Source organism: Elgaria multicarinata, chromosome 5 (genome assembly GCF_023053635.1).
Source record: "Elgaria multicarinata webbii isolate HBS135686 ecotype San Diego chromosome 5, rElgMul1.1.pri, whole genome shotgun sequence".
In the NCBI taxonomy this organism is placed as follows: Eukaryota; Metazoa; Chordata; class Lepidosauria; order Squamata; family Anguidae; genus Elgaria; species Elgaria multicarinata.
Window position 1 is genome coordinate 68,171,938 of NC_086175.1, and position 25,678 is coordinate 68,197,615.

Sequence of the window (25,678 nt, forward strand, 5' to 3'; positions counted from 1 at the left end):
ACTATGACACTGAAGAGCTGATGACATTGACGGTTTCTGGCTGAATAACTAATAATGTAATTGCTATTTTCCGCTACAACAATCTTTACTGCAATGAAAAAAGATTCTTGCCCCCTTGTAAATCTGAAAAGAGCACCATGTTCTCCAATTTTCACTATTCTTTTTTTGAATCACAGCCAGTGTGCACCCCACTGACTTGGATATGACCTTAAATACATTACCTGTGAATGTGTTCAAGATACAGTTGAACTAGGTTTTCTTGGCAGAGTTTGCTGAGACCCAAAAATGCTGGCAGGATTGTTGGTCCTTGCCTGTTCCTGGTTCATTTCATCTTTCTGGAGTGGTTGGGTTGGCTGGGTGGGCCTTTGAAGCTGCAAGTGCCACCTTGCTAGAGAAAGTGGTCCCAGTTGCCTTAAAGTTGCAGCCACCAGGATGGAAGAAAACTGATTATATATTTTTCTTTAATCCTTTCCCACTATGTTCCCTCTTGTCGAATACATCCATGAATTCCATATTCTGTGGAGCCTTAGGGAATATTTGAGGGGAGGTATTTATTAAATACAGGTGCTGGTTTGGGTCGTCTGAGAACTAAGTGTATCAAACTCCCTTCACATGACACCCACATATTTTACACACAATCTGATTTGCATATTATAATATAGACATTTAACACCAGGGCTCAACAATTTTAGGATGGCCTTACCAGCCAACCAAACATTTGTTAATCCCAAGACCCTCCTCCTCCAAGGAGCAAGGGCAGCAGCTCCAGAGATTTCTGAGATGTGTAGACATGCATCTTTGAGTATGCGGGGTTGTTCCCAGATTCAAGGGAGCATCAAGAAAGAATGCCACACTTTGGAAGGATTTTTAAAATATGCACACACACACACACACACACACACACACACTATTCAAGCCTCCTTGGTCAATATTTTGCCACCCTTCTCCACTGGATGGTCCAAAAGCATGATTTTGCACGTATAATTTCAAGCCAAAGATGACATTTTCAATTCAGATCATGGCCACTGATCTGAAGCTAGTTTCACATGTGAAGCTAGTCTCACCTTTTATTGTTTTAAAATTTTCCGTGGAAAAAATCCATCTCATCAATGCGTTAATAACAATGAATAAATGCCAATTGCAAATACCATATTAGGCAAGCTTGACAGTTTCAGAGTTGCAATTGAAATCCATATATGTCTCAGTGTGAAATGAAACTAGTAATTTATTTATTTATTTATTTATTTTATTACATTTATATAGCGCCCCATAGCCGAAGCTCTCTGGGCGGTTTACAAAAGTTAAAAACAGTAAACATTAAAAAAGTATACAAAATTTAAAAACCATCAGAAACATAAAAACAACAGTATAAAAACAACAGTATCCATTTAAAAACAACAGTTCTGGGGTTTGTTAGAAAACAAACTTAGCGTTGTTAAATGCCTGGGAGAAGAGAAAAGTCTTGACCTGGCCCTTGAAAGATAACAGTGTTGGCGCCAGGCGAGCCTCATCAGGGAGATCATTCCACAGTCGGGGGGCCACCACTGAAAAGGCCCTCTCTCTTGTTGCTATCCTCTGAGCTTCCCTCGGAGTAGGCACTCAGAGGAGGACCTTAGATGTTGAGCGCAGTGTACGGGTAGGTTCATGTCGGGAGAGGTGTTCCATCCGGTATTGCGGTCCCAAGCCATGTAGGGCTTTATAGGTTAAAACCAGCACTTTGAATTGGGCTCGGAAACGTATAGGCAGCCAATGCAAGCGGGCCAGAATCAGTGTTATATGCTCAAACCTCCCTGCACTAGCTATCAATCTGGCCGCTGCATTTTGCACAAGGTGCAGCTTCCGAACCGTCTTCAGAGGCTGCCCCATGTAGAGGGCATTGCAGTAATCTAATTTGGAGGTTACCAGAGTATGGACAACTGAAGCTAGGTTATCCCTGTCTGGATAGGGGCATAGCTGGGCCACCAACCAGAGTTGGTACAAAGCACTCTGTGCCACCGAGGCCACCTGAGCCTCAAGTTACAGAGATGGTTCTAGGAGAACCCCCAAGCTATGAACCTGCTCCTTCAGGGGGAGTGCAACCCCATCCAGAACCCCCCCATCCGGTCAGAAGAACCACCCACCACCAGCATCTCAGTCTTGTCTTGATTCAGTTTCAGTTTATTAGCCCTCATCCAGTCCATTGTCACAGCCAGGCACCAGTTCAGCACATCCACAGCATCACCTGATGAAGATGAAAAGGAGAAGTAGAGCTGCGTGTCATCAGCGTACTGATGACAACGCACTCCAAAACTCTGGATGACCGCACCCAACGGTTTCATGTACATGTTAAACAGCATGGGGGTCAAGACTGACCCCTGCGGAACCCCATACTGGAGAGTCCACAGGGCTGAGCAGTGTTCCTCAAGCACCACCTTCTGGAGCTGACCCGCCAAGTAGGAGCAGAACCACTGCAATGCAGTGCCTCCGAATCCCAGCTCAGCCAGACGTTCCAGAAGGATACTATGGTCGATGGTATCAAAAGCCACTGAGAGATCAAGGACAGTCAACAGAGTCACACTCCCCTTGTCTTTCTCCCGACATAGGTCATCATACAGGGCGACCAAGGCTGTTTCTGTGCCAAAACTAGGCCTGAAACCCAACTGAACTGGATCCAGATAATCAGTCTCATCCAAGAGTGTCTGGAGCTGGCCTGCAACCACCCTCTCAAGGACCTTGCCCAGGAATAAATAGCGATAGCAAAACTGTAGGTGCCTGTTGAACTCAGTTGAAATAGATGATTGACAATGGTTGTCGGCATATAATGCACTATTCTTTGGATTGCTAAAATGTATTAATGTATCAATTTTCAGTAGCTTTGTTATTTTTAAAAAATTTAAATAATGTAAAGAAGTATGTGCTAGTGTCCTTCAATTTTTACTAGTATTCCAATAAAAAGTCTATGTAAAATTTAAATCGCATTAAGGGTGCGATCCTATGCATATTTAGATGCATAGGATCATGGCTGGTTAGAGGTATGCTGGGAGTTGTAGGAGATTTCTGTCCAAACGTACATAGGAGTGTGCTTTACATTTCTTACCTCAAATATTTCAGGTCAAATACTTGCGGAGGTGTCTGTATGTAATTAACGGGGCACTTTTTAGTTTTGTTATTTACCAAATACAAGTAAAATAAACTCACTGAATTATCTCACTTCCTTTAGTATTAGAAAATGATCTGATGCAAACTGAAAAAAGTCCTATGCAAATTACTTTTGCATCATGTTTGAGTTACCTATTCATCATTTCTGTAGAACCCACATCATTAGTCTTGTCCCTGTCATTGTGTCATGTTTTGAGAAATGCAGCACAAGGTCAGAGGAAAACCTGATCCTCTCTCCAGTTCTAAATATAAAGCTGGGGTTGGGGATGGGGGGAGATAAGCCTTTGCTCTCCAACAGTGACTGGATTCGGACAACGCAATAGTCAACGGTTGATTAAATAGTCCACGGTAGACTTAATAGTCCACTGTTGACTATTGTGTCATCTGTCAGGGAAAAATCATGCCATGATTGGTTATTTCACCGGAATAACCAACACAAATAATCAATGGTGTGCAGAGTTGATTATCTGCATAACTGTTGATTATTGTGTCATGTGGCGGGCTCCATTGATTATTTCCCCTGCCTACAGAAACCCTTGCTGCTCTTGCCCAGCAGGGCTCTATACCCAAGGGAAATAATCACATCCGGGAAATGCTTGGGGAACTGTCAATTGTGCCGTCGCTTGGTGGGGCACTGCGATCTGCAGATCCCCACATGCTTCCTGGAACAGGCACATGCTGTCCCTAGGAGGGGTGCTGCCAGTTGCAGCACCCCACCTTTTCCCAGGGACGTACATATCCCTTTCCCCCGCCCCCACTGCGGAGGGAAAGTACTGGCAACTGGGGACAGGGGATGCTAGGAACTCCTGCCACTGCTTGAGAGTGGCAGAAGCTCCTAGCATTCCCCATTGCCAGCCATCACAACTTTGCAGTGAACGTGATTTATTGCTATACTGAGGGTGGGGGGGACGATGTCAGGGAGACTCTGCCCTTGGCATGGCAACAAATGGGGAAGGAGGCATTGTGGAGGAATATGGTATTCCCACCCCTCCACCCCTATATCTCTTTCCCTATTTGTTGCAAGGCCAGGACAGAGAGAGCTGCCAGCGTCTGTCTCTGTCCTCGGCTGTGCAACAAATGGGAAAGGAGAGGGACGCTGTCAGGAGATGATATTGTGGAGGGAGACTGACTTAAATTATGAATTAAACAGCATGAAAAAGCATGATTTCAATTAAGTTTCCTATTGATATGACTTCATATATTTCCTCTATAGTGCAAATGTGACGATTAAAGTATGTTAAATTTACAGCTAAAGATTTATCTGGTTTGTATGTCATGGCAGCAAATCATGGGTTATTTAACCCATGATTCACGGGAATGTGCACTGTTTGCAAGCTGCTTCTGGTTTCTGGTAAATAACCTCCAGTCAACCCAATTGGAGGTTGTCAGCGTGAAGTGCAAACCTGGAGCAATGGGTTGTTTAGAGGTTAAACCCAGCAATTAACTCATGGTTTGTTGTTGGGTTAACTGCTGGGTTGTTTAGCTGCCAAATGACCCATCACTCCGGGTTCACATCTCATGCTCGCAATCTTCGATTGGGCCAATCAGAAGTTGTTTACAGAAAATGAAAGTGGTGTATGCAAATTAATGAACCCACGATTTGTCATTGAATGTCAGTGTGGCATGCAAACACCCCCTATAGAGTGTTATATAATGTTAAATTCTTACAATCAGCCCTTGCATCTCTTTGTCTACCTCTCTCTATTCGTATGGTTTCCTCTTTTACTTGTAGTGAGACTGTCTTTAAACGATTCCAATAGAGGGTCTTTCTTACAACCAGCAGTCATGGCAGTTTGTGAGGTTAGTTATGGCAATATAGGAACCTGCGCAAAATGTTGCCTTCTCTTCTTTCCAGTGTTGTTTCTTGTTGCTTTACTCTGCCTTTGGCCCACTGTCATTCTCACAAAAGGAAAGGAAAGGAAAATGAAATACCTATAATGGATAACATAGAAGTAAGGTCTGATAGTTACTGAGTAGACCAGATCAGTTTATTTTCATTCGGTGAAAATAAATGTCTGTGTTTGAAAGGTAGAGTGCAAATATTTATATCTGAGAAATAATCATTTACCCTGAAAAGTCTCCTTTAGCTTAAATGTATCTGGTAGAAGGCACTGATTTAACTTAGAGATTAATTGTAGAGATAACGTGCTTATGTCTAGATTATTTAATATTAACCTAGCTATTATTTAAGTGAAACAATATTGACATCTAAAAAAAGAAAAGAAATCTGATTTAAATTTGTAAAATCTGATTTTTAATTTTATAAAAAGTATTTATTTTTACCCACCCTAATGCTAGAGGAAGGAATGCTGTCCTTCACATCCAGCGTAGAAATGCAGCTCCCTGCCCCTAACAGGCTAGTAATTTTGTGTGAGTGTGCAGACTAGTAACTTTTTAAAGATTTCATTACAAGGCTGAGGTAGGTTACTGCAGTAAAAAAAAATCACTGGATTAAATGCGTGGTTTGTTACCATTGTCTTCAGTTGTAGTGAAAAGATTGAGCATTGTGTGACACAGTGCAGAAACAAACTCTGATGGAGGGAGTTCTCACCTTTGTTCATTTGTCTTGTTGTTTATGTTAGACCTCAAAATATTTTGTACACTTGTGATGCATTTACTTGTCAAACACAGCATACAACTTCGTTTAAAAGTAATGATTATAATGCAAGTTCTGTCATAAGGGAACTAGTGTTTAGTTCAGTGCCCATGAAGAGCAAGCAGGTGGCAGAATAGCACAAATGATTTTATATATTTCAGACTGGAATGCTTTCTCTTCAGTCATTCCTGTTTGCTTCCTTCCTCTACTCTAGTTATTGTGCCCACTACAAGGCAGCTGCCGCTGGTCATTTTGCCAACTTATGTTCTTCAAGAATTGCTTCCCTTTCTTTAAACAAAAGGAAGGAAATGAACTGTCTTCTGTAGCACTCTTCCCTTTTATTTCTAGATTCTTTTCATTTCATTTGTGAAAGCAACAGTCATACAGGCTAGTTTTCATGGAATACACTGTAAAATGCAGGCTACGTGGAGTCATATAGTAACTGGGAATAAAATCTTGAATTCGTCCCTATTTTCCAAGCAAGAAAATTTTTACTTTCCCAATATCAATGCTCTGCTAACACAATTCATATTCATTGCTCAGAATACATTTAGCAAATAGCAGATTTACTTTTAGCAAACTAGTCTTCAAAAATAATTTCTTTTCTGAGAGGTAGGTTATGATATAGCAAAGGACAAAGGTGCAGAACTGTAAGTTCTGTTCAATTCTTCTTTCTCTAGTTTTAGAACCTCTCACTATACATACCTCAAAAGCTTTTGTTGTTGCAAAAAGCAAAAAAAAAAAAAAAAACAAACCTAAAAAGATTTCAGATGTTGCTGTTTTTTCAGGATGCATGCCTTGGGAAACTGATACATGTACTTTGGTGCAGCCTGGGTTTTCCTTCATACCCCTATGCTTCCCTTGATGGCAGGCCATATTGCTATATGTGGCATCAGGGCAATATTTTTCCTGCTTGGTCTGGTAGTACCACAAAGCCCCTGTTGTTACCAATTGAGATATAACATTTTCGGGGGTGGGGGAGGAAATGTGGGGGGTTGGGGAATTGGAAAGATATGTGTTTGTTTGTTTGTACTCTTTAAAGGCCTGAAGTCCCTTTGTTAGTTTAGGAACTTAAAATGTATTATGTATAACTTGATTTGTTCATAAAATTGTCATTATTATTTAAAAAAAACATTTAAAAGTAAACTCAGCTAATTTATCATTACTGCCTGAATAAATTATACTTTTAAATGTAATAGACCAAAGATTATAATTTTATCAGCAAAGCAAGTTATGCATGATACACTTTAGGTTCCAATTTTCTGTCTGATCAGAGGGAATTTCAGCAAGTAGTCCCTGAAGTATCTGACTCATTCTAGAAGCCAGAAGAAACAGGAGGAGGTAGAGGAAGACTGGTATATAGTATGTGCTCCTGTTTGAGGAATTCTTTGGGGTTGTGTAAATGAAAAGCCATCTGGTCTGAATGAAAGCCATCAACAGATTATTTTGTTGGGGAAAAACTCTTAACTTTTAATTTAAAGGTTTTAAATATTTAATTTAAAAACCTTTATGCAATCTCAAGCTGCTATTTGAAGAGTCACAATGTATTCCATTTTGAAAATAATTCCACTTAATAAGCATGTTAATATTTGTCTAATTTGAAAGGTTGTCTCTGGGAGCAGTATCAATCTCATTCTTACACCATAAGAACCAGGCTACTGTTCCTTTTAGGTATAGAGTATTTATTTTTGTGGCCATACTTAAAGGTTTCATAGCAAAGGCAGCATTTCCTAACAGAAAGGTCTATTTGAGATTTATTAAAAATGATAGCAGTCAGTTCCTATACTCAAGCCTCAACTTTTTTATATATGAAAAAGAAACATAGGTGGGATAATTCACATATTCTGTTGTATTCGGTGATAGTGATGGGATAACCTACAGTGTTTCCATCACATCAGGGTTTTAGAACTACATTAATTGATTGCTACAGCATCCAACCAGAACAAGCCCAGAAACACAGAACAAAACCCAAACTGAGAAGAATGTACATTTTCTTGAATTACAATGATATGGTGACTCTAGTCACATGTGCGAAATTGAGCAATACTTGGAAAATCCCTAAATGACCTTCAGTAAAAGATCCATTAGTTCAATAAGCATAATAAGAAATGGGCGGGTGGCGATGGAAACGACTCTGGAATCTTACAGAGAGGATTAAAATGACATATTTGTCTTATGGTTTCAAAATTTCCCAAAAACTTACATCTCTAATCTTTATGTAGCTTTTAGAAATCAGTTTTGGGGAGTAATGGCTGGGTAATAGTATTTGAACACCTTGTCTTAAACATTTTATTCATTCTATAATATATCTTTTTCATAATCTGAAATTTTTCAGAAACAACCAAAAAAGCCCTTGGGAAGAAACAGATTCTCCCCAGGTTTCCCTCCCTCCTCCCACAAATGTCTGTCTTTTGTCTTGGGTCTTCACATCTGGCTGATCATTGCTGGGGAAGGACACTTCTCAGATTGGGGGACCTGAAGCTAGTTTATTCATAATTTAAGTTTTCTATGTTCATTACACTATCACATTACTGTATTTTATGCTGAAGTATGTATTTAATGCTTCAGTTGTAATTCCACCCATTGCAAAATAGCTTTTATAAACAAGTAACAGTTTAGCCTCTGTGTTATGTTTGACTAAATTAGATCATAATACTATAACAATTGCTGCAGCATATGATCCTGTCACTTCATTGTAAACATGAACAAGAAAAATAGACCAGAGCAAAAAAATCCTGCTTTTAAAGTGAAAATTAAATACTATGGTATGTACACTGTGGTACAATTAGGACATGTTAATGTCCCCAAAACAAAAGTTAAATAGTATACTGTTGTAAAATATGTCACTGCATTTTTGTTTTAGTGCAAAAGTAAAGTAAGCCATAAATGATGCCTTAGAAACAGATGTAAAATGCTTGTAAAATATATTAAGTATATTACAGTTGTAAATTGTGTCTTTTTCTTCCCCAGGCTGTTGGCTGCTACGAATCGCTAATATTAAAAGCAGAAGGAAAAGTTGAATCTGATTTCTTTTGCCAGTTAGGTCACTTCAACCTCTTATTGGAGGATTATCCAAAAGGTGAGTCCATTATCATTTTTTTAGTAGCCTTTTGCTTGGGATCACAAGTGTTTCCATACATGCAGTGGGCTTCCACTTACAATTGAGGTCTATCTCACCACGCTGAATACTTCTTCCAAGAATTCCCTGACTTTTACAAGGGGCTTTTAGAATGATTTTTGGTAGGAATACCTCAAAAGGCCTATTGCACTTAAGTGAGCTTCCTAAATAGTCCGCTGGATCCCACTTGTAAAATAAAATAAAATACCTAGAAGGATACCATAAGGCGATGTAATGTTTCTGTAAATGTGCAAGGTACTGAAAAGAAAGTTTAAGAGGATCATTTTGTTGTGGTTGCTTTTACTCTTTAAGAATGAAAAATGCATAATTGATATTTTAGATTGCAGATAATATCTGTTCAGCATAACTTTGAAATTATTTTTTCAAGTTTCAATTATGTATTTGATACTAGAAGCTGAGGTACAAATGAAGAAACATATTCTATACATACTCTATTTGTATCTTAAGTAACAAGGACAGTCCTAGAAATCATACTATGAAAAAGAGTGTATAGTCTTGAAATGCGATAATGTATGTGCATGAACAATTCCTGTTGCTGACTGGATGCCTCAGCTGCACTCATAGCATTCATTAGATTGAAGCCTTAGAGCATTCAACCTATGTTGGGAACTGGAATGAGACAGTACAGATACTTAAGATCCTTTTTTTTACAGAAGAGAGAGCAAAGAAAAGATACATGAATTTTAGGTAGTCATGTTGATTTATTAGAAAAAAACCGAAAAGCCACCATAGGTATACTCGTGTGTCAGAGAAAAGAGCGTGTACATTTCTACTAATGCATTTAACAAAATAAAGCAATGAATAACGTAGCAAGCTATAGCAGTGAGTTCAGTTATAAAGTCTAATTTTCTTATTACTTTTAATACTTTAGTGCTAGGTTGAATTTGGAACAAGTCTCTTGAATCTGTTTTTAATGGTTCAGTTACAAATCAGACCCTGTCTATTTGTTTGCATGTCTGTTCATTACTGATAATCAATACTTCTAATATGGAACTTGGGTGATATGATTAGGTGCCCATCCATTTCGCAATAAAACAGGGCTGTCCAAAAATAATGTAGTGCATTCTGCATACTTGAGCAACTCTCTAGGTAAGCAAAGGTATATAAATAAAAAAGGAAAAGGATCCCACAACATCCCTTGTTCTTTATATCTCATTTTCTTGAGCTTTCAAGACCAGGTATGGGGATTGGCCTGCTTCAGTGGCCGTTAGGGTGGGGCAATAACACACTGTGAAGTTAAAATCTTCTCTCCCTGTACTGTATGGGAGGACTTCAGGATAGAAGAAAGAGAAAATGATACCTTTTTCTTTCTCCATACACCTCTCTCCTGCTCTGCTGTATAGCAATAAAGTGCTCAGATTTGTTGCTGGTAGCCAGCCCCAATCTTGAGCTCTACAAACCACAGTGAATGAAGGTTTCAGAAAGCTATTGTGGAAGTAAGTTGCAGAGGGGGATTTTCTTCTTGAGCCCCTTACAGTTTATGATGGAAATGAAAGAAAAGCGCTGTAGTTTTTCTTTTTTCCATCCTGAAAGGTCCCCTTACTTCCCAACCCCAGTCAGTGCAATAAGATTCCTGTTCTGGAAGCTGGAGCCCTGAACAGGAGCACTCCTATTAGCAACTGGGGAAACACCACAATGTTTTGCTGCTAGTCTCTAGTTGTATGTTCCCCAAGTGTTGCAATGGTTAACTAAGCCATTCTTTGTGTAAATATTAATTATTACCATTATATATTTGTGGGAGTAGGTAGAATACATCAAACTATCCTTCATCTTGAAAAATTCACAACCTTTGCAATTGTAGTTCATTCGACTGTTCTCTGAATGAAATGTTTTACTGTTTCACTACACAAAATTTATGCTTCTATTAATACAAATTAAAGTAACATTGTCTCTGGAAAGCCTTTTTGAATGCGATTCTTCAAATATTTTAAAGCTTATAAGTGGGTTTGATTGAATATAGCTAAGTCAGTGGCAGTATAATAGCTGTGAAATATATTGGATAAAACTCATACTATCTTCAATGGGTTAAATCCAGATTTAGACATGTGCAATAGAGGTAGTGGAAGTGGACTTCCCCCTCTCCTCTTCACCATGGCAACCCCTCCAGGCCCCCTGAAATACTATGTAGAGGGGTCAGGGGACCCTGCTGAGTGGGGTAGGCTGTAGTATGAGGGGGAAGGGGGGGAATCCATGAAAATCTGGAAGAGGCCTCTCCTGCGAGTGGATTGCAGCCTCTGTTTACTTTGTCCCATAGAATTCAATGGGAGCTATTCAGAACCAAGCCAGCCTTTTTCTGCATTTTCCTTTCCAGAATTCTGTACCATGTTCACACTAATGCATGACAGAATGTTGGGAGAATGGGAAGAAATGTTGGACTTCTATTAATATAAGAAAAAATAAAGAGGAGGCATGTCAACAAAATTTTGCAGCTTTTTTTTTTTACATCATACCCACCCCCTTATTTGCCATAAAGTAAATAGAGCATCTTTTTTATTTCAAGCATTGCTTTATATTGATTACTCTATGTAAAATGCTTCTTACTTACTAAACATTTATGCTTTTTCTTGGCCTTTTTTTTTTGCTCTATTTAAAACTTCTTTAAAATTATATATTTCTTCTTTGATGTCAAATACTTCCACCTTTCATCCTTTTCCAGCTTCATGCCCTCTGTTTTTCCTTTGTATGTTTTCCCCTCTATGGTCAGTTCCTCCTCCCCCCCCCACCTCAGAAATTTTGTCTCTTCAGTTTGGAAAGCAGCTTTTCTTGGAATCTACACTTTATGAGAATGTTTAGAAGCAGATTTTTAAATTTATATGCCAATCAAATTAACTATCACTTGCCCAAATCTCTTTGCCATCATTTTATGCTATGTGTGTTCTCATATTTTTATGTTCCTAACTATTAATTTCATTTAACACTCTGGATGTTCAGAAATGCAAACACGCATGGCACATTTCATGTGATGTTGTTTATTTTCCTTTAAAAAAGAGCTGCAAACTCCTGAGGCTGCATTATCAAAATGAGCCTGACACACAGAGACTAGGGTTGAATGAGTGGAAAGCTCACTTCACTCTGATGTCATTCAGCCTTTCTCTCGCCTCTCCAACATGTGCTGAGGCTGAAAAGAGTCATTTCCATCAGCCATGTCGCTCAATTGTGCATGTGGAACCCAACACATTTTCTGTTTTCAGACTCTTTTTAGTGGTGCTTCAAGCACTCCTCCCCCAAAAAACTGTCCTATAGACCACTAGGTTCTCTCCTCCTGGGTTAGAAGGGACTCAGTCTTGAAATGATAGCAACAACATGTCTGCCAAGTAGAATGTGTGTTGAGGGGCAAAGTGTAAATTGCACTTGGGGGTGAGTTTGCTGTGCCCACAGACATGATGTGGGATTCCTGTCAGCAATCACTGAACAGATTAGGTTTTGTCATCACTACAAAAATGTTTTCTAAAAAATGTTCTTTCCATTCCAGCATTATCTGCATACCAGAGGTACTACAGTTTACAATCTGACTACTGGAAGGTCTGTAAAGATTTATATTTTAAAAAAGATTATTTCATACAGTTTTCCAATTTTTATACCAGATAATTTATAGCGTTAATGTCAGAGCATTTTTCTTTAGTGATTATCAACACTGCTGGTTACCACAGCTCAAATTTTTATGTTAAGAACAGAAGAAGAGCTCTGGTGGATCATACCGAAGGACTATCTAGTCCAGCATCCTGTTTCCCACAGTAGCAAACCAAATGCTTATGGAAAGCTGAAAAGCCAGACATGAGGGCAATAGACCTCTCTTACTATTGTTTTGCAGCAATTGGTTATTTGAGGCATGCACTACTCATGCTGCCTCTAATCCTGGAGATGGTATATAGCCATTGTTAGCTGTATTCTCCAGGAAGTTGTCTAATACCCTTTTAAAGTCATCTAAGTTTGTGGTCATCATTACATTTCTGGGAAGTGAAATCCAATCTTCTGTGTGAAGATGCATCTCCTTCTGGTTGTCACTAAAGGTCTCTTGAGGAAACACAGCAGTAATGGGATAAGAGGACAGGTCCTCTTATGGATCAGTAACTGGTTAAAGAATAGGGAGCAGAGAGTAGGCATAAATGATTTTCTTCCATTATCTAGTTGCTACATTTGTTTTTTTTTACACCCACATATGCTATGTAATGAATCAATTTGGGATTTTTTTTCTCCATAGATAAGGCTGACAAATTTTAGGCGGTCTAGTTGCTCTTGTCCCTTACCTCATGCAGCATTTTTGAAATGCAGCATGGGGTGAGGGACAAATCAAAACACCTTTGCCCATCCCCCTTCATCTTGGAGTTTACCGTTACTTCAACTTTTACATTTAGAATGGGTAAAGAGCTATGCTAGATTACACCAAAGGCCTGTCTAGTCCAGCATTCTGTTCCCATAATGGCTAACAAGATGCCTGTGGGAAGGTGTACAATAGCACTCTCCTGATTGGGTTCTCCAGCAACTGGTATTAAGAGACATAACGCCTCTGATATTGGAGGAAATGTATAGCCAACATGTCTAGTAGCCATTGATAGTCTTACCCTCCGTGAATTTGTCTAATCCACTTTTAAAGCCTTTAAAGTTGGTGGCCATTGCTAGATCTTGTGGTAGTGAATTTCATAGTTTAACTAGGCACTGTGTGAAGTACTTTCTTTTGTATGTCCTCAATCTCCCACCGTTCAGCTTCTTTGGATGATCCTGGATTCTAAGTATTCTTTCTCCACACCATTCATAATTTTACATGCCTCTATCATGTCCCCCCTTATTCATATTTTTTCTAAGCTAAAAAGCCCGAAACATGACTTTGCTCCAGCCCCTTGACCATTTAGGTTGCCCTTATCTTCACTTTTTCTAGCATTACAATATCAGAACTGTGGACAGTATTCCAAGTGTGGTGGCACCATAGATTTCTATTAAAAGATTACGATATTGGTAGTTTTATTTTTGATTCCTTTCCTAATAATCCTTAATATGGCATTTGCCTTTTTCACAGCAGCCATGCAATGGCTGCATTCAGACAACACGATAGTCAACAAGTCATTTAACCAGGAGGTACTCCCCACACAACATGATAATAATCAACCGTGGTGTGATTAGAATCAGCGTTGAATTAACTGTTAGTCCACGCTGAGTTGACTCACTCCACCCTGCCCTCTCCCCCCGTCAGTCCTCCTAGTAGTATCCCATCAGCCATTGCTGCCAAAAATCTATCCTGCTGGCTGGACTAGAGTGGCAGCCGCCGCTGTGACCACTTGTGCCTTGCAAATCTGTGGCTGACAAAATAACAATGGTGCCCTCCACACAAAACAGTAACCACCGGTGGTTCAAATAGCCAACTTTGCACAGTGTTGGTTATTTGCGTTGGTTATTTGGGCCAAATAACCCACCGTTAGTTAAAAAAACTCCCGCCACACAACACGATAACCCACCGTCAACTATTTAAACTACCATTGGTTATGGTGTTGTCATAACCCAATCATTGACTGCGCTCAGGCAACATGATAACCAATGGTCATTAATGTGTTCATATTTTCATCACTCCTAAAACCTTGGAAAGGTGCTACAAATCAGACTAGACAGCACTGAGCTACAGTGCCCTCACTCTGTATAGGGCAGCTTCATGTGTTCAATGAAGCATTTAATCAATCAGTGTTTTAGTCACACATCTTTACTATGTATCATTTCATTTTAAAATGTTACAATAATATTTGACATTCTATTGCTTTAAAATACAACTTCATTTTGTGATCTTAGTTCTAAAAGTTATTTGGGCATTTAAGACTATTTTACTATGTGCTATATATCAAAATACAACTTCATTTCCCCCCTGCGTTGAACAAATATGCAATTAAGAACTAAATGTAATGATGTCTGAAATCAACATTCTGCACCGTGGAAGTTCTCATACAAGGCAAAGTAATTTTCCATTTCATTGATTCATAACCTTTGTTTTGACGTAACTTAAATTTTGAATAGTACTTTGTGCCATTTGCCTGTGTACTTTCTAGTACATATTTAGTATTAAAATGGAAGCTTAATTGAGTCAATGTGGTAACGTTTAATTTGTCTTTTTCATATCTAACTTTTAGGTTTTAGTGGTTCCAGTTGATCTTGATCAAAACTTAGGGTGTTGTCCATGTTTGCATGTCACAATAAGCCATAATTCGAAAGAATTAGAATCCCAATAGCTGTTGCTTCTAGAAAAAAGCAGCACCAAGATGAGGCAAAAGGCAGTAGAGAAGCACTTACTGGTTTTCTTTTGCAATGCCCCCACCCCACAATAGTTTTCTATATTTCCATTATTGTTCCAATTCAGGAGCCAGATCAGAGGTGGGAAGCCTGTGGGCCCTCTAGATGTTTTGGCACTCAACTCCCATCATCACTTACTATTGGCTGTATGAGCTAGGGTTGATGAGAGTTGTAACACTTGGAATGCATCAAGTTGCCCACCCTACTTCCAGATGTTTCTTCATTATACATTAACTCTTTGCAAAGCCACTTTTCCTACAAGAAACTGCCATCATGTTTATTGTATAGTGTGATAAAATGAAGCATCTTATAATATCTGATGCTGTTTGTGGTGGGAGCAGATATTCCTACACAGGTCCTTGTTTCTGCTTTATTGGTCTGCCAACTACCCTTAATAATGTAGCTATATATTTGGCATACTTCTAAGAGAAAATGTTAGTTGTGATTTCTTAATTAAATGTAGAGCCCTTTCTGGTAAAAAGAATACCAGCATATTTATGAAAATATAGAGTCATTAATAATACAGAATGTATTTTGTGAAGTTTTTGGAGACATAAGAAAGACACTGCACAATTTGCAGTTTACAGTTTGCACTTCATCAATCTTAAGATGGAATGAAGACTTTATTTTAATGCAGACTTTAGTAGGGCTGTGCCTGATGCAAATAGATCTCTGATGTAGCAAGGCATGTTGAGACAAACAGTGGCTATACTCATTTTGAACATATGGAAGCCAGCAATTATTTGAATCTCAGTTTTTGTAACTTAGGGCATGTCTACACCTCTCAGCATTCCGAGAGGAAGGGAGGAGGATCTTGCGGTATTATGCTCACGAGATCCTCTCCTTTGGACAGACGACGAGCGCGACATCCTGGGAGGAACCAGAGATGTTACGCCCACCATTTATTTTTTATGTTTTTATTGAAGGTTAGCGCACGAGCACTCAAACGCAAAAGTAAGTTTTTTTAAAACAAAACAACAACCACAAAATTGCGCTACCCCCCCTCCCACCACCGATGGGCACAGAGCACCTGAAGAGCTCTGTGCCCCATGCCAGTTCCTGCCTCCTCGCATTTCTTTGTAAGGAGGCGGGACGAAATCGGGACGGCTGCCCACACCTCCCGCGGTCTCGGGACGATCCCGAGACCGCAGGAAAATTGGGCTTAAAGCTGTCCCGGTTATCCCGGGGAAATGGAGGGATCATCCCTCTCTGCCCCCAGGATCCCCTGTGCGTCATGTGGACACACAGGGATGATCCTGGGGCGATCCCCGGGAAAAGGCATGGTGTAGACCTGCCCTTAGGTTTCTAGGAATTTAACCTGGGATGATCTGCATTTGAAACATATGCTCTGCCACTGCGTTAGGATCTCTTCTCAGCTACAGGCTGCCTATTTCATTTTTACATAAAAATATTGTTTTCAATAGCATTGTAATGCACTCATACATTAACATTGATTAGGAAATTGGAGTGTGCGTTATTACTCTTGAGGTTGGGGAATGTAGGAAAGGATTTGTCTACAAGCTGCCTAGTGACCCAGTCCTTGTTCCCCACGTCAGGTGACAATGCCTCCTGGGCCTGTAAAGGTAGGGAAGTACTGGAGGCAGAAGTCTTTCTCTCATAAAAACAGCCCTGCCCTATTCCATGGTACTCTGTTTACCTGTTCTGTGGGAGGTGCTGTCATTCTTTTCCCACTCAATGCTAAGGTGATAAAGGAAACCAGCTCTTCCAAATGTTCCATGCCCATTTGGCTTCACCTGGCCTGAAGTAAAAGACTGGGTGGATAGGAGAGAGAAATTCTGGCCCGAAGCGCTGTGTGTGGTTCATTGGGATGAATGACAGAGATATAACTGTTACAGCCACTTGTCCTGTACATAAGGCCTAGCAGGCAGTACTTTAAATTTGGCTAATACAAACTCTAGTCAAAGTGATAGTCTAGTTGCAGACTTCCCAACTATTAACATAACTCACTGCAGCTCAAAACATAGAGCGATGCATGGTAGAATAACACTGGGTATAACTCATTGGATTGTAACCCATTGTATTTATTACAGTGGAACCTACTGATTAGAAATGTTCAATACAGATAGATGGGTCTCAAAAAAGTTTGTAAAATTAACTGCTGCCTATAAATCTCTCTAAGCCTATAAGTTGTGAATCTAGCTGTGATTTAAATAATCTTTTTTAGAATACACATCTTTATAGCTCTATAAACATAGCAGGTGTTTCAAGGTGTTTTTGTGCTTACTGGAATTTTTGGAGAACACTGCATACTTGAAACGCGATATAATTCTTTTCACTCATTTACTTTTATTAATGTATGTTGATACTAAAGACTAAGTTGGGTATGCATTTCATAAGCCATTTTTTCTTCCCAGTCAGGCAAGGTGACCAATAGAGTTTGCATTTTGGACTGCATTATTACTTCCTACATTTCTAGTAAATTGGAACTTGATGTAGAGACTTAAAATAAAGTGAAGGCATTTCTGTTATCACAGACATATCCCCAGGTAACAGATGATGAAACTGACCCACACTATTGTGTTACTTTCAAATGCCTTCATCATCTGGGAGGAGAGTATGTTCTGATTTATACTATGTATAAGTGGGTATGTCTCAAGACACAGCAAAACCTAGCAATAATTGAAGATTTTTCCAGGCTTCTCCCTTTACTTCCCTTTAGGCCAGTAAACTGAATCCTGATAAGAGAGAGATTCTGTGGGTTGGTGGTTTCCAGGTCCGGGATTTGGGGTGTTTGCCTGTTCTGGATGGGGTTGCACTCCCTCTGAAGGATCAGGTCCATAGTTTGGAGTTTAACACCTGTGTTAAAAGAACTTCACTGACTGCCTGTTAGCTACCGAGCCATATTCAAGATTATGTTATTATCCTAGAAAGCCCTAAACAACTTGTGACTAGCAGACTGCCTCCTCTAATATACACCCAGACGACAGTTACAATTGGAATGCCGCGATGAAGAACTTCGGTGGCGGGCCTTCTCTGTAGCAGCACCCACCCTCTGAAAAACCCTCCCTTGCGCAGTTTGGAATGCAGAAAATGTAATAGCTTTTAAATGCCTCCTAAAAACGTACCTCTTCACACAGGCTTTCCCTGGACTGTAATTTATCTGATTTTACATTGCACTCTTAGCTTTTAACGCTTAAAATTTATTGTATACTTATTGTACTTCTATGGTTTTAATTGTGCACTGACCGGAGTGCCTCAGCTATCGGGCAGTATAAAAATGTAATAAAATAAACAGAGTTTAAAGTGAAATGTCAATTTCTGACTACAAAAAGATTAAATACCTGACATACGGTCAATCAGTACACCACGTGAGAGCCTTTGTTGTTGATCTGGGTGAATCTCATGCATTGCTATAAAGTAGGGTGGGGAACCCGCCAACTGTGGAACCTCCCCATTTGGACTATGGTCTCCACTCTCCTACCCACCCTATGCAGCAATTAGGCTTTTAAAAACCCTTGATTGGCACCAGTGGAGGATTTTGAAAACTCTAATCTGGCATATATTTGGGCTGCTGCTGCTGGGGAGGAAAGGGCTAACTGCCCCCATTCCACACACTGTGTCCTTCCCTGCAGTAATCAGGCTTAAAAAATAATTATTTTATAGCGGGCAATTTTGGGGTCGGGGTTGCATCTTGGGAGGGAAGATTTAACCCTCCTTCCCTACATGATGTGACCCTCTCCAAAATATCCCTCCATCCCATCCTGGTATAGCAGTTGAGCTTTTAAGAAGTTTCCATTAGTGCTTATGGAGGGATTTTAAGCCTAACTGCCCTATGCAGTGCACAATTGGGGGTGTCACAACTGTAGAGGGAAGGGTTAACCCCCTATCTTGTTTTAAGCCCCCCAAATTGCCCCAATGTAGCATTTAAGCTCTTTTTAAAAAGTTTCTATTGGTGCCAATGGGAGCTTTTTTTCTTGTTTTAAAGTAGTGTGGAAAGGGGTAGGATGGGGGCAAAAAGAGGAGTCAGCTGGTGAGGGGAGGGAAGAGAGAAGAAGGGAGTAGGAGAGAAAGGATGGCATAAAAAAGAAAGGACAGAGAGAGGGGGGGAAGAGATCGAATTCAGTAGATGGTGGTGGAGTGTGAATGGTGGCCTTACTCACTGTTGGTTCCAGCCCCAACCACTACCGCTATGTGGCCCCCAGAATGTTTTCTGCAAGGGTCTTCCGGCTGGAAAACATCCCGCACCCCTCTAGAGCAAAGCTGTTGATACATAAATCTGAATGGAATGTCTTATGCAACAAAAATAGTCTAGGTGGCAGTCTCATTTGAGTGCATAAGAGAATAATTAAGAATCAGATCTCTAGGGATAGTTGGAACCTACTCACTGTATTATTCAGTCACTAGTTATGTATGCCATTCTGTGAAAATGTAGAAGTGACTATAGCAGTTGATCAAAATTGATTTGGCTCAAAAATACTTGAATAATAATGCAGGGAAGAGACTAAGGAACGTTAAATCCTCTTTCCTCCCAAAATTATTAAAATAGTTGCAAGTCATATCTTTCCTGTAGTACTTTTTAAAAAATAAAATATTCATTTATTACATTTCTGTACTGCCCAGCAGCCAAAGCTCTCTGGGCAGTTCGCAACAATTACAACCATAAAGTACAGCATGATAAAACCTAATATAAAATAAATAAATTGCAGTATAAATGACCAAAATAAATAAAAATTTAAAGCTACAATAACAGACATAAACACAACAATAATAGAGTTTTGTTTATGCAGGAGTTACTGGCTACTAAAGGGCTGGTATCATAGTTCAGTGATAGAGCATACAAAAGATCCCCGGTCCAATACGAGGCATCTCAAGTTAAAAAGACTAGGTATAGGATGATAGGAGAGACTTTCTCTGCCTGAAAGCTTCATCCCACTTACCTGTTTCCCTCGAATTATCCCCTATAGTGTTAAGCTTTTGTTGTTGTTGCTAAATCTCACCCCTGGCGGCAGCACTCTTAAGATCCTTTGCAAAGGGTTTAAGGGGGGAAATGTAAAAAAATCATAAAAAATCGATGGATGACCCAATCCGATTCAAATTTGGTATGCTTAAAGCTCTCCTTAATATCTATTACTGTGCCAGTTTTGATGTCTTTAGCTTTAAAGCTTACGCAGATGTAAGCATTTGATTAAATAATCCTGCTCCTGCGCCCCAGTGTCCGCGCGGAAAACAACAAATGATTCGTTTGAAAACTACTAGCAAAATACCTTGATTCTTTTCCCTTTATAGCACAATTAAAGCAGGATGCATGGGAGTACTTCACAATAAAAGCAGATTATAAACTGGGAAACTTTGGAGTCCTTTGCACACAATTCACAGTGATTGCACAGTATAACGCTGGTGTGATGAAGTTCTGAAACTCTGGAAAGCTGTTGCAAGCCAGAGTAGAGGCAATATTGGGCTAGATGGAAAATATGAGACTGCTTCTGTTGTTCCCTGTGTTCTCTTATCAAAAAAAGAATCTTTCCTGGTCAGTAGAAGATGAGAAGGTGGCAATGCAGGTGGAGCAGATTCTGTCCCTGTCACACTGCAATTTGCTGTCTAAGGCTGCAACTTCTTAAGCAAGGCCCTGCTGGGTCAGGAGTCTAGGAACGCAACAGCCCTCCTTCACTGTTGCTTAAATCATAGAATCATAGAATAGTAGAGTTGGAATGGGCCCACACGGCCATCGAGTCCAACCCCCTGCTCAAAGCAATGGGGAATAGTCAAGATGGCTATATTGGAAACCCAGGTACAGAGGTAGCATATCACTGAATGACATGCTACCTTCGTACCTGGGGTTTCTGCTATAGCCATCTTGACTATTCCCCACTGATTAGATACATTCACCATGAATTTTGACCCCTCCCTCCTTTAAAACCCTTTAAGCTGGAAAGGGGGAGGTATGTGCTATAATTTGCGAGGCATTATCAGGCCTTGGAAGGAACATGGTTAACACAATTTATGAGTATGTTAAAAATTGGATTAATAAAAACTATATGGAGAAATTATAGAGGAAATGAGGCAATATCAGATCCTTATATTCCAACATTTGCAAATTAAGCATGTAATTACTCAATTACTAGCAAACATGGGTCATTAAGAGATTATGCTAAATTGAGGTGTTGATCTTCAGAAATCAAACAATGAATATTAGGTAAAATGTGTAAATGAATGGCTAGCGAAGACTACACAAGCAATGCATACATAAATCTGAATGGAATGTCTTGTGCAACAAAAAAGCCAGTCTGGTGTATTGGTTAGAGTGTTGGACTGTGACATGGGAGATCTGGGTTCTAGGCCGCACTTGACCATGAAGCTTACTGGATCACTTTGGGTCAGTCACTGACCTACCTCACCTGCCTAACCTACCTCACAGGGTTGTTGTGAGGATAAAATGGAGAGGAGGAGGATCATGTAAGCCACCTTGGGTACCTTGCAAGAGGGGAAAAAGGCATGATATAAATTAATAAAATATAAACATATACCAAAATAAATGGGAAATTCATTTCATCAAAGTAACACCAGAAGATTTTTGACCTGGATTTGGAAATATCTCCCATGAGCAATTCTTTGAATGAATTTCAAAAAACAAAAATTATAAATTAATGGTTAGGTGGGTTGAATCCTTGCAGACTTGGTCAAATACTAAGGGGAATGATAAATGTGGAGCTGGATATGCAAAAACTTTTATATATTTTATTCTAATATATATGTATGTCCATGTCCGTGTATCATGCCCCAAAATAAAATTAAAAAATTGAAGTTCCATAACAGCTGAAGTCAGAAATAAAAGTGCACATGACTTTCCTTCTGATCCTATTGTTGTTACTTTGTTTTCTTAAAGGCATTGACCTGGTTTGCACACAATGCTAACCCTTGGTATGGGTTGTTGAATTCTGGGTTGTCGTGATGTGTGAATGCAACTGTGCTAACCATGGTTTCTTAACCACGAATAAGCCAGAGACCCACTTCACACATAGTGACTAAATATGGAGCTGTTTAAGCTATAGTTACTAGTTGCTGCATAGCAGTGAGGAAGCATTACTTCTGCTCTCTGAAGCAACCCAAGTTCTTGGGTTGTTGTGATGAGGGTTGCTTACCCAGAGTTTTAACTCAACAAGGAATCATGTCATAGCTACACATGGAACTTGGATCTAAGAGGGCTTCAGTGTAACTGGCTGCAACAATATTGTTTAAAAACACTACTTTAAAATTGGTTCAGTTCCATCTTTCCTGCAACTTCATCTTTCCCCTAGCCACTTCTCCCATTTTTCTGGGCCTTTGCACCACCAAGCTCCGCTTCAGTCTTTGGACTGGAATGCTGGAGACTAGCAGTTCTGTTGACAGCTGAGAAACAGATCCTTTCAGCAGCTTACAGCCAAAATGTCACTTCAAGCCAACCTTTTTCTTGGGTTCTGGTTTACTTGGCCTCTTGCTTAGTGCTCTCTCGTGAATGGCTCCAGTTGCCATGGGAACCAGTTTCATTATATTTGGGCATGTTCATTAGTGTCTGAAGCCATGTTCTGATATTATAGTCTTGTTAAGCCTCAAGAGTTTTTGGATGTGGTGAGATGGGATTTCTTGCCCCAGCCTTGGTTGGGAGGGGGCAGGGGGGTAGCAAGAATTAATTTGTTATATTTATATCCTGCCTTTAGTCCAAGGAGCTCAAGGGCGTTTACATCACACACACACACACACACACACACACACACACACACACACACACACACACACCTCATGTTATCCTCACAGATGAGAGGTACACTGAGAGGTAGGTTTTGCTGAAGAGATGATGACCAGCCCCCAGTCACACAGTAAGCTTCATATCATATCTCCTGACACTCTAACCACACCACCACACTGACTCTCATGAGCATGAAGTATATATTTCATGAATTGAATTAGCTGCCTTACTCAGAGTTTTATTCAATTATTTCTGTTCCTGAAATGTAATGAATAGCTACATGGTTCTTCTTGCAGTAGTATCCCCCTGCCAGCCCCATTTTTAATCCTGGCTCCAGCATTAGAGAGGGCAGGAAGGAGAACAACATGCTGCAGTTTATGGTTCCTGATTGACTTGATTTGGTACACTTTGTTTTGTGTGTGCATGTGCTCCAGGTTTTGAATCACTGGGTGCCCCTCCCCTTTCCCAAAATAAGGAAGAAAGTTCGTGCTTGGCTAGATAGTTCATAGGTTTATTTGGCATCTCAGTGTATAATCCGAAGCACAACAGCCGCTTCTGCCCTCCTGTTACTTGCACTCCTTAGCCTCCATGCCTATGTAGAACACTTCTTACTCTGCCAGTCCTTTTTTGTCTTTCATCACACATCGGTTTCCTTTACTGTCCTTGCCTGAACAGGGAAGACTGGGAGTTGAAGAATCCTTATCTAAAAACTGATCTGGAGATCTACCTTTCTTTTGCATTCAGGAGCATTGCTGCTCTCCACCCACATTCAGGGTTGCTTTCAGACGGGTGGCTCCTCATGAATTCCAGTCATTGCCATTCCGCTGTAAGCTGCATGTGGAATTGCAGTTAACTTTCCACACTTCAGGGGATATAGCGCCTTTTCTGTGTGTATATATCCCACTGTGTAATTGAGACACGTGTAGCCAGGGCTGTGCCACATGCGAATTTCAAAGGGGGGATCCACTATGCATGAGCCAGATTTGAATTATTTATAAGCTCCTCTGTGGTGAAGGGACCGAGGGACGAAAGTGGGAAAGGAGCAGGACTCGTACCTGTGGTGACATGGGCTTTATACTAGTAATAAAATAGCATAATTTTTAGTGTCAGCTGTTTGACTGCAATGCTGTCAGATTTCTTGGCAGGTGTCTCTTGTAGCCCTACAATTCAAAAACCTATGCTACTGGTCTTATAAACACCTCCTGAAGACATACCTTTTAACACAGGCTTTCCCTGGTCTTTAATGTAGCTAGTTTTATATTGCCTTTTAAACTGTTAAATGTTTTAAATTTATACTTGTTGTATTTTATGGTTTTTAATTGTGTACTTCCCAGAGAGCTTCAGCTGATGGGCAGTATAAAAATGTAATGAATAAATAAAATAAATAATACCCTTTCAACTGCTCCTTTACTTTAGTGATGTAACAATAATAAAATATTTGTTTATATGGTAATGCTTTATTACTTTTATTAGCATTTTACATCAAGACTTTAGATTTTCTTTTTTGTTCTAGAACTAATTTTCTTTCTCCTAAGCAGTGACTGAAATACTTTGTCAATAACATACTTCAGTATTCTTCCAAAAGATTGAAAACATGTGTTTCTGTATCTCAGTGCCTAAACGATGCTTCTTTCCTTTTTGCAGAATGCTGCCTTTTTGTATGGCCTTGGCTTGGTCTACTTCCATTACAATGCATTTCAGTGGTAAGTGGCAGAAAATGCTGGAGATGTAGCATTTTAGTGAAGTGTATGCTCATCAGTAGTTTTAGTGTTGTCTTGCCTAAATTAACAATTTAATATGGTTTTCTCTGACCATATAGATAATGGGAATGAAATAGAAAAAGCTCAATGTAGGGGTTTTTTATTTTTGTTTTTTTAAAGCCTTTTAAAACCTCCTGTAATGTGGCTTGCTAGCCTTAAGAGTGGCTTGGTGTGTTCCTGTGTGTTCCTAAATAGTGGTTCCGAGCCTTGGGACACTAGAAGTAGTTGTACTACAATTTTCATCATCCCTATACAGCATCGTCAATGCTGTATAACCAGGGACCACCCATGGTTAGGAACCCCTGCTCTATATAATTGATGACTACAGAACTTCACATTGGCCTAGTTTGGACGTAACACTAATTCATGATTTAGTTTTGCATGAACAAGCAAAAGTGAGCCTTAGGCACACATGACCCTCCCTCCCTCCTCCAGAATGCCCACAAGAAGGCATCCGATTCCTAGTTTAAACGAATGGGAGTTTTTCATAATATCTACCCGGGAAACTCGATTTTGTTCCAAAATGGTGTAAGTGGGCACCACTGCGCTCACAAACATCTCCCTTGGAGCCTGCCAAGCTCTCTGCCTCTTCAGATTTTTTTTTTAAAAAATGGCAGGCTGGTGTGCTGCAAAGCAAAGAGCCACCCTCCAGTGCTATCTTTATTTCCAAGAATGCCTCTGGCTCCACATGAGCCCCAGAGACATATTTAGAAAATAAAAAATGATGGGTGGCTATAGCCCAGCGCTGCATTTTGAAGCACACCGAACTGTCCGGAACAAAAAGGAAAAGGGGAACCTGGAGGATTGTAGTGGGTGTCCTGAGCAGGTAGAAGCAGGTGGTGGGGAAAGAGAGAGAGGGTGGTTCATCTGTGCTGTGATGTATGTCTGTGTTTTGGTTTTGGGTGGCAGGGGAGATGGTAGGTGTGTGGTAGCTGGTTTATTTACTTTAGTGTATTGTGTTTTGCCGGGGTGGTGTTTGTGTTTTTGCTTGTGCTTTTTCGTGTGGTGTTTGCTTTTCTGAGCATCACCAGTTTGCCTTCTGTGAAATTGGCATTTTGTTGTGCTTTGTGGGGACAACTATGTTATTTGGT

General features: G+C 40.0%; 1 protein-coding gene across 2 annotated transcripts in view; it reads left to right on the plus strand.

Annotated features, from left to right (window-relative positions):
* KDM6A (lysine demethylase 6A) overlaps positions 1 to 25,678 on the plus strand; it is a 114,552-nt gene that overhangs the window by 26,814 nt on the left and 62,060 nt on the right. For both annotated transcript variants that reach the window (XM_063126556.1, XM_063126557.1), the window contains exons 3-5: positions 8,705 to 8,813; positions 12,346 to 12,395; positions 24,472 to 24,530. In XM_063126556.1, the coding sequence (XP_062982626.1) occupies positions 8,705 to 8,813; positions 12,346 to 12,395; positions 24,472 to 24,530 (218 nt within the window). The remainder of the gene's footprint in view (positions 1 to 8,704; positions 8,814 to 12,345; positions 12,396 to 24,471; positions 24,531 to 25,678) is intronic.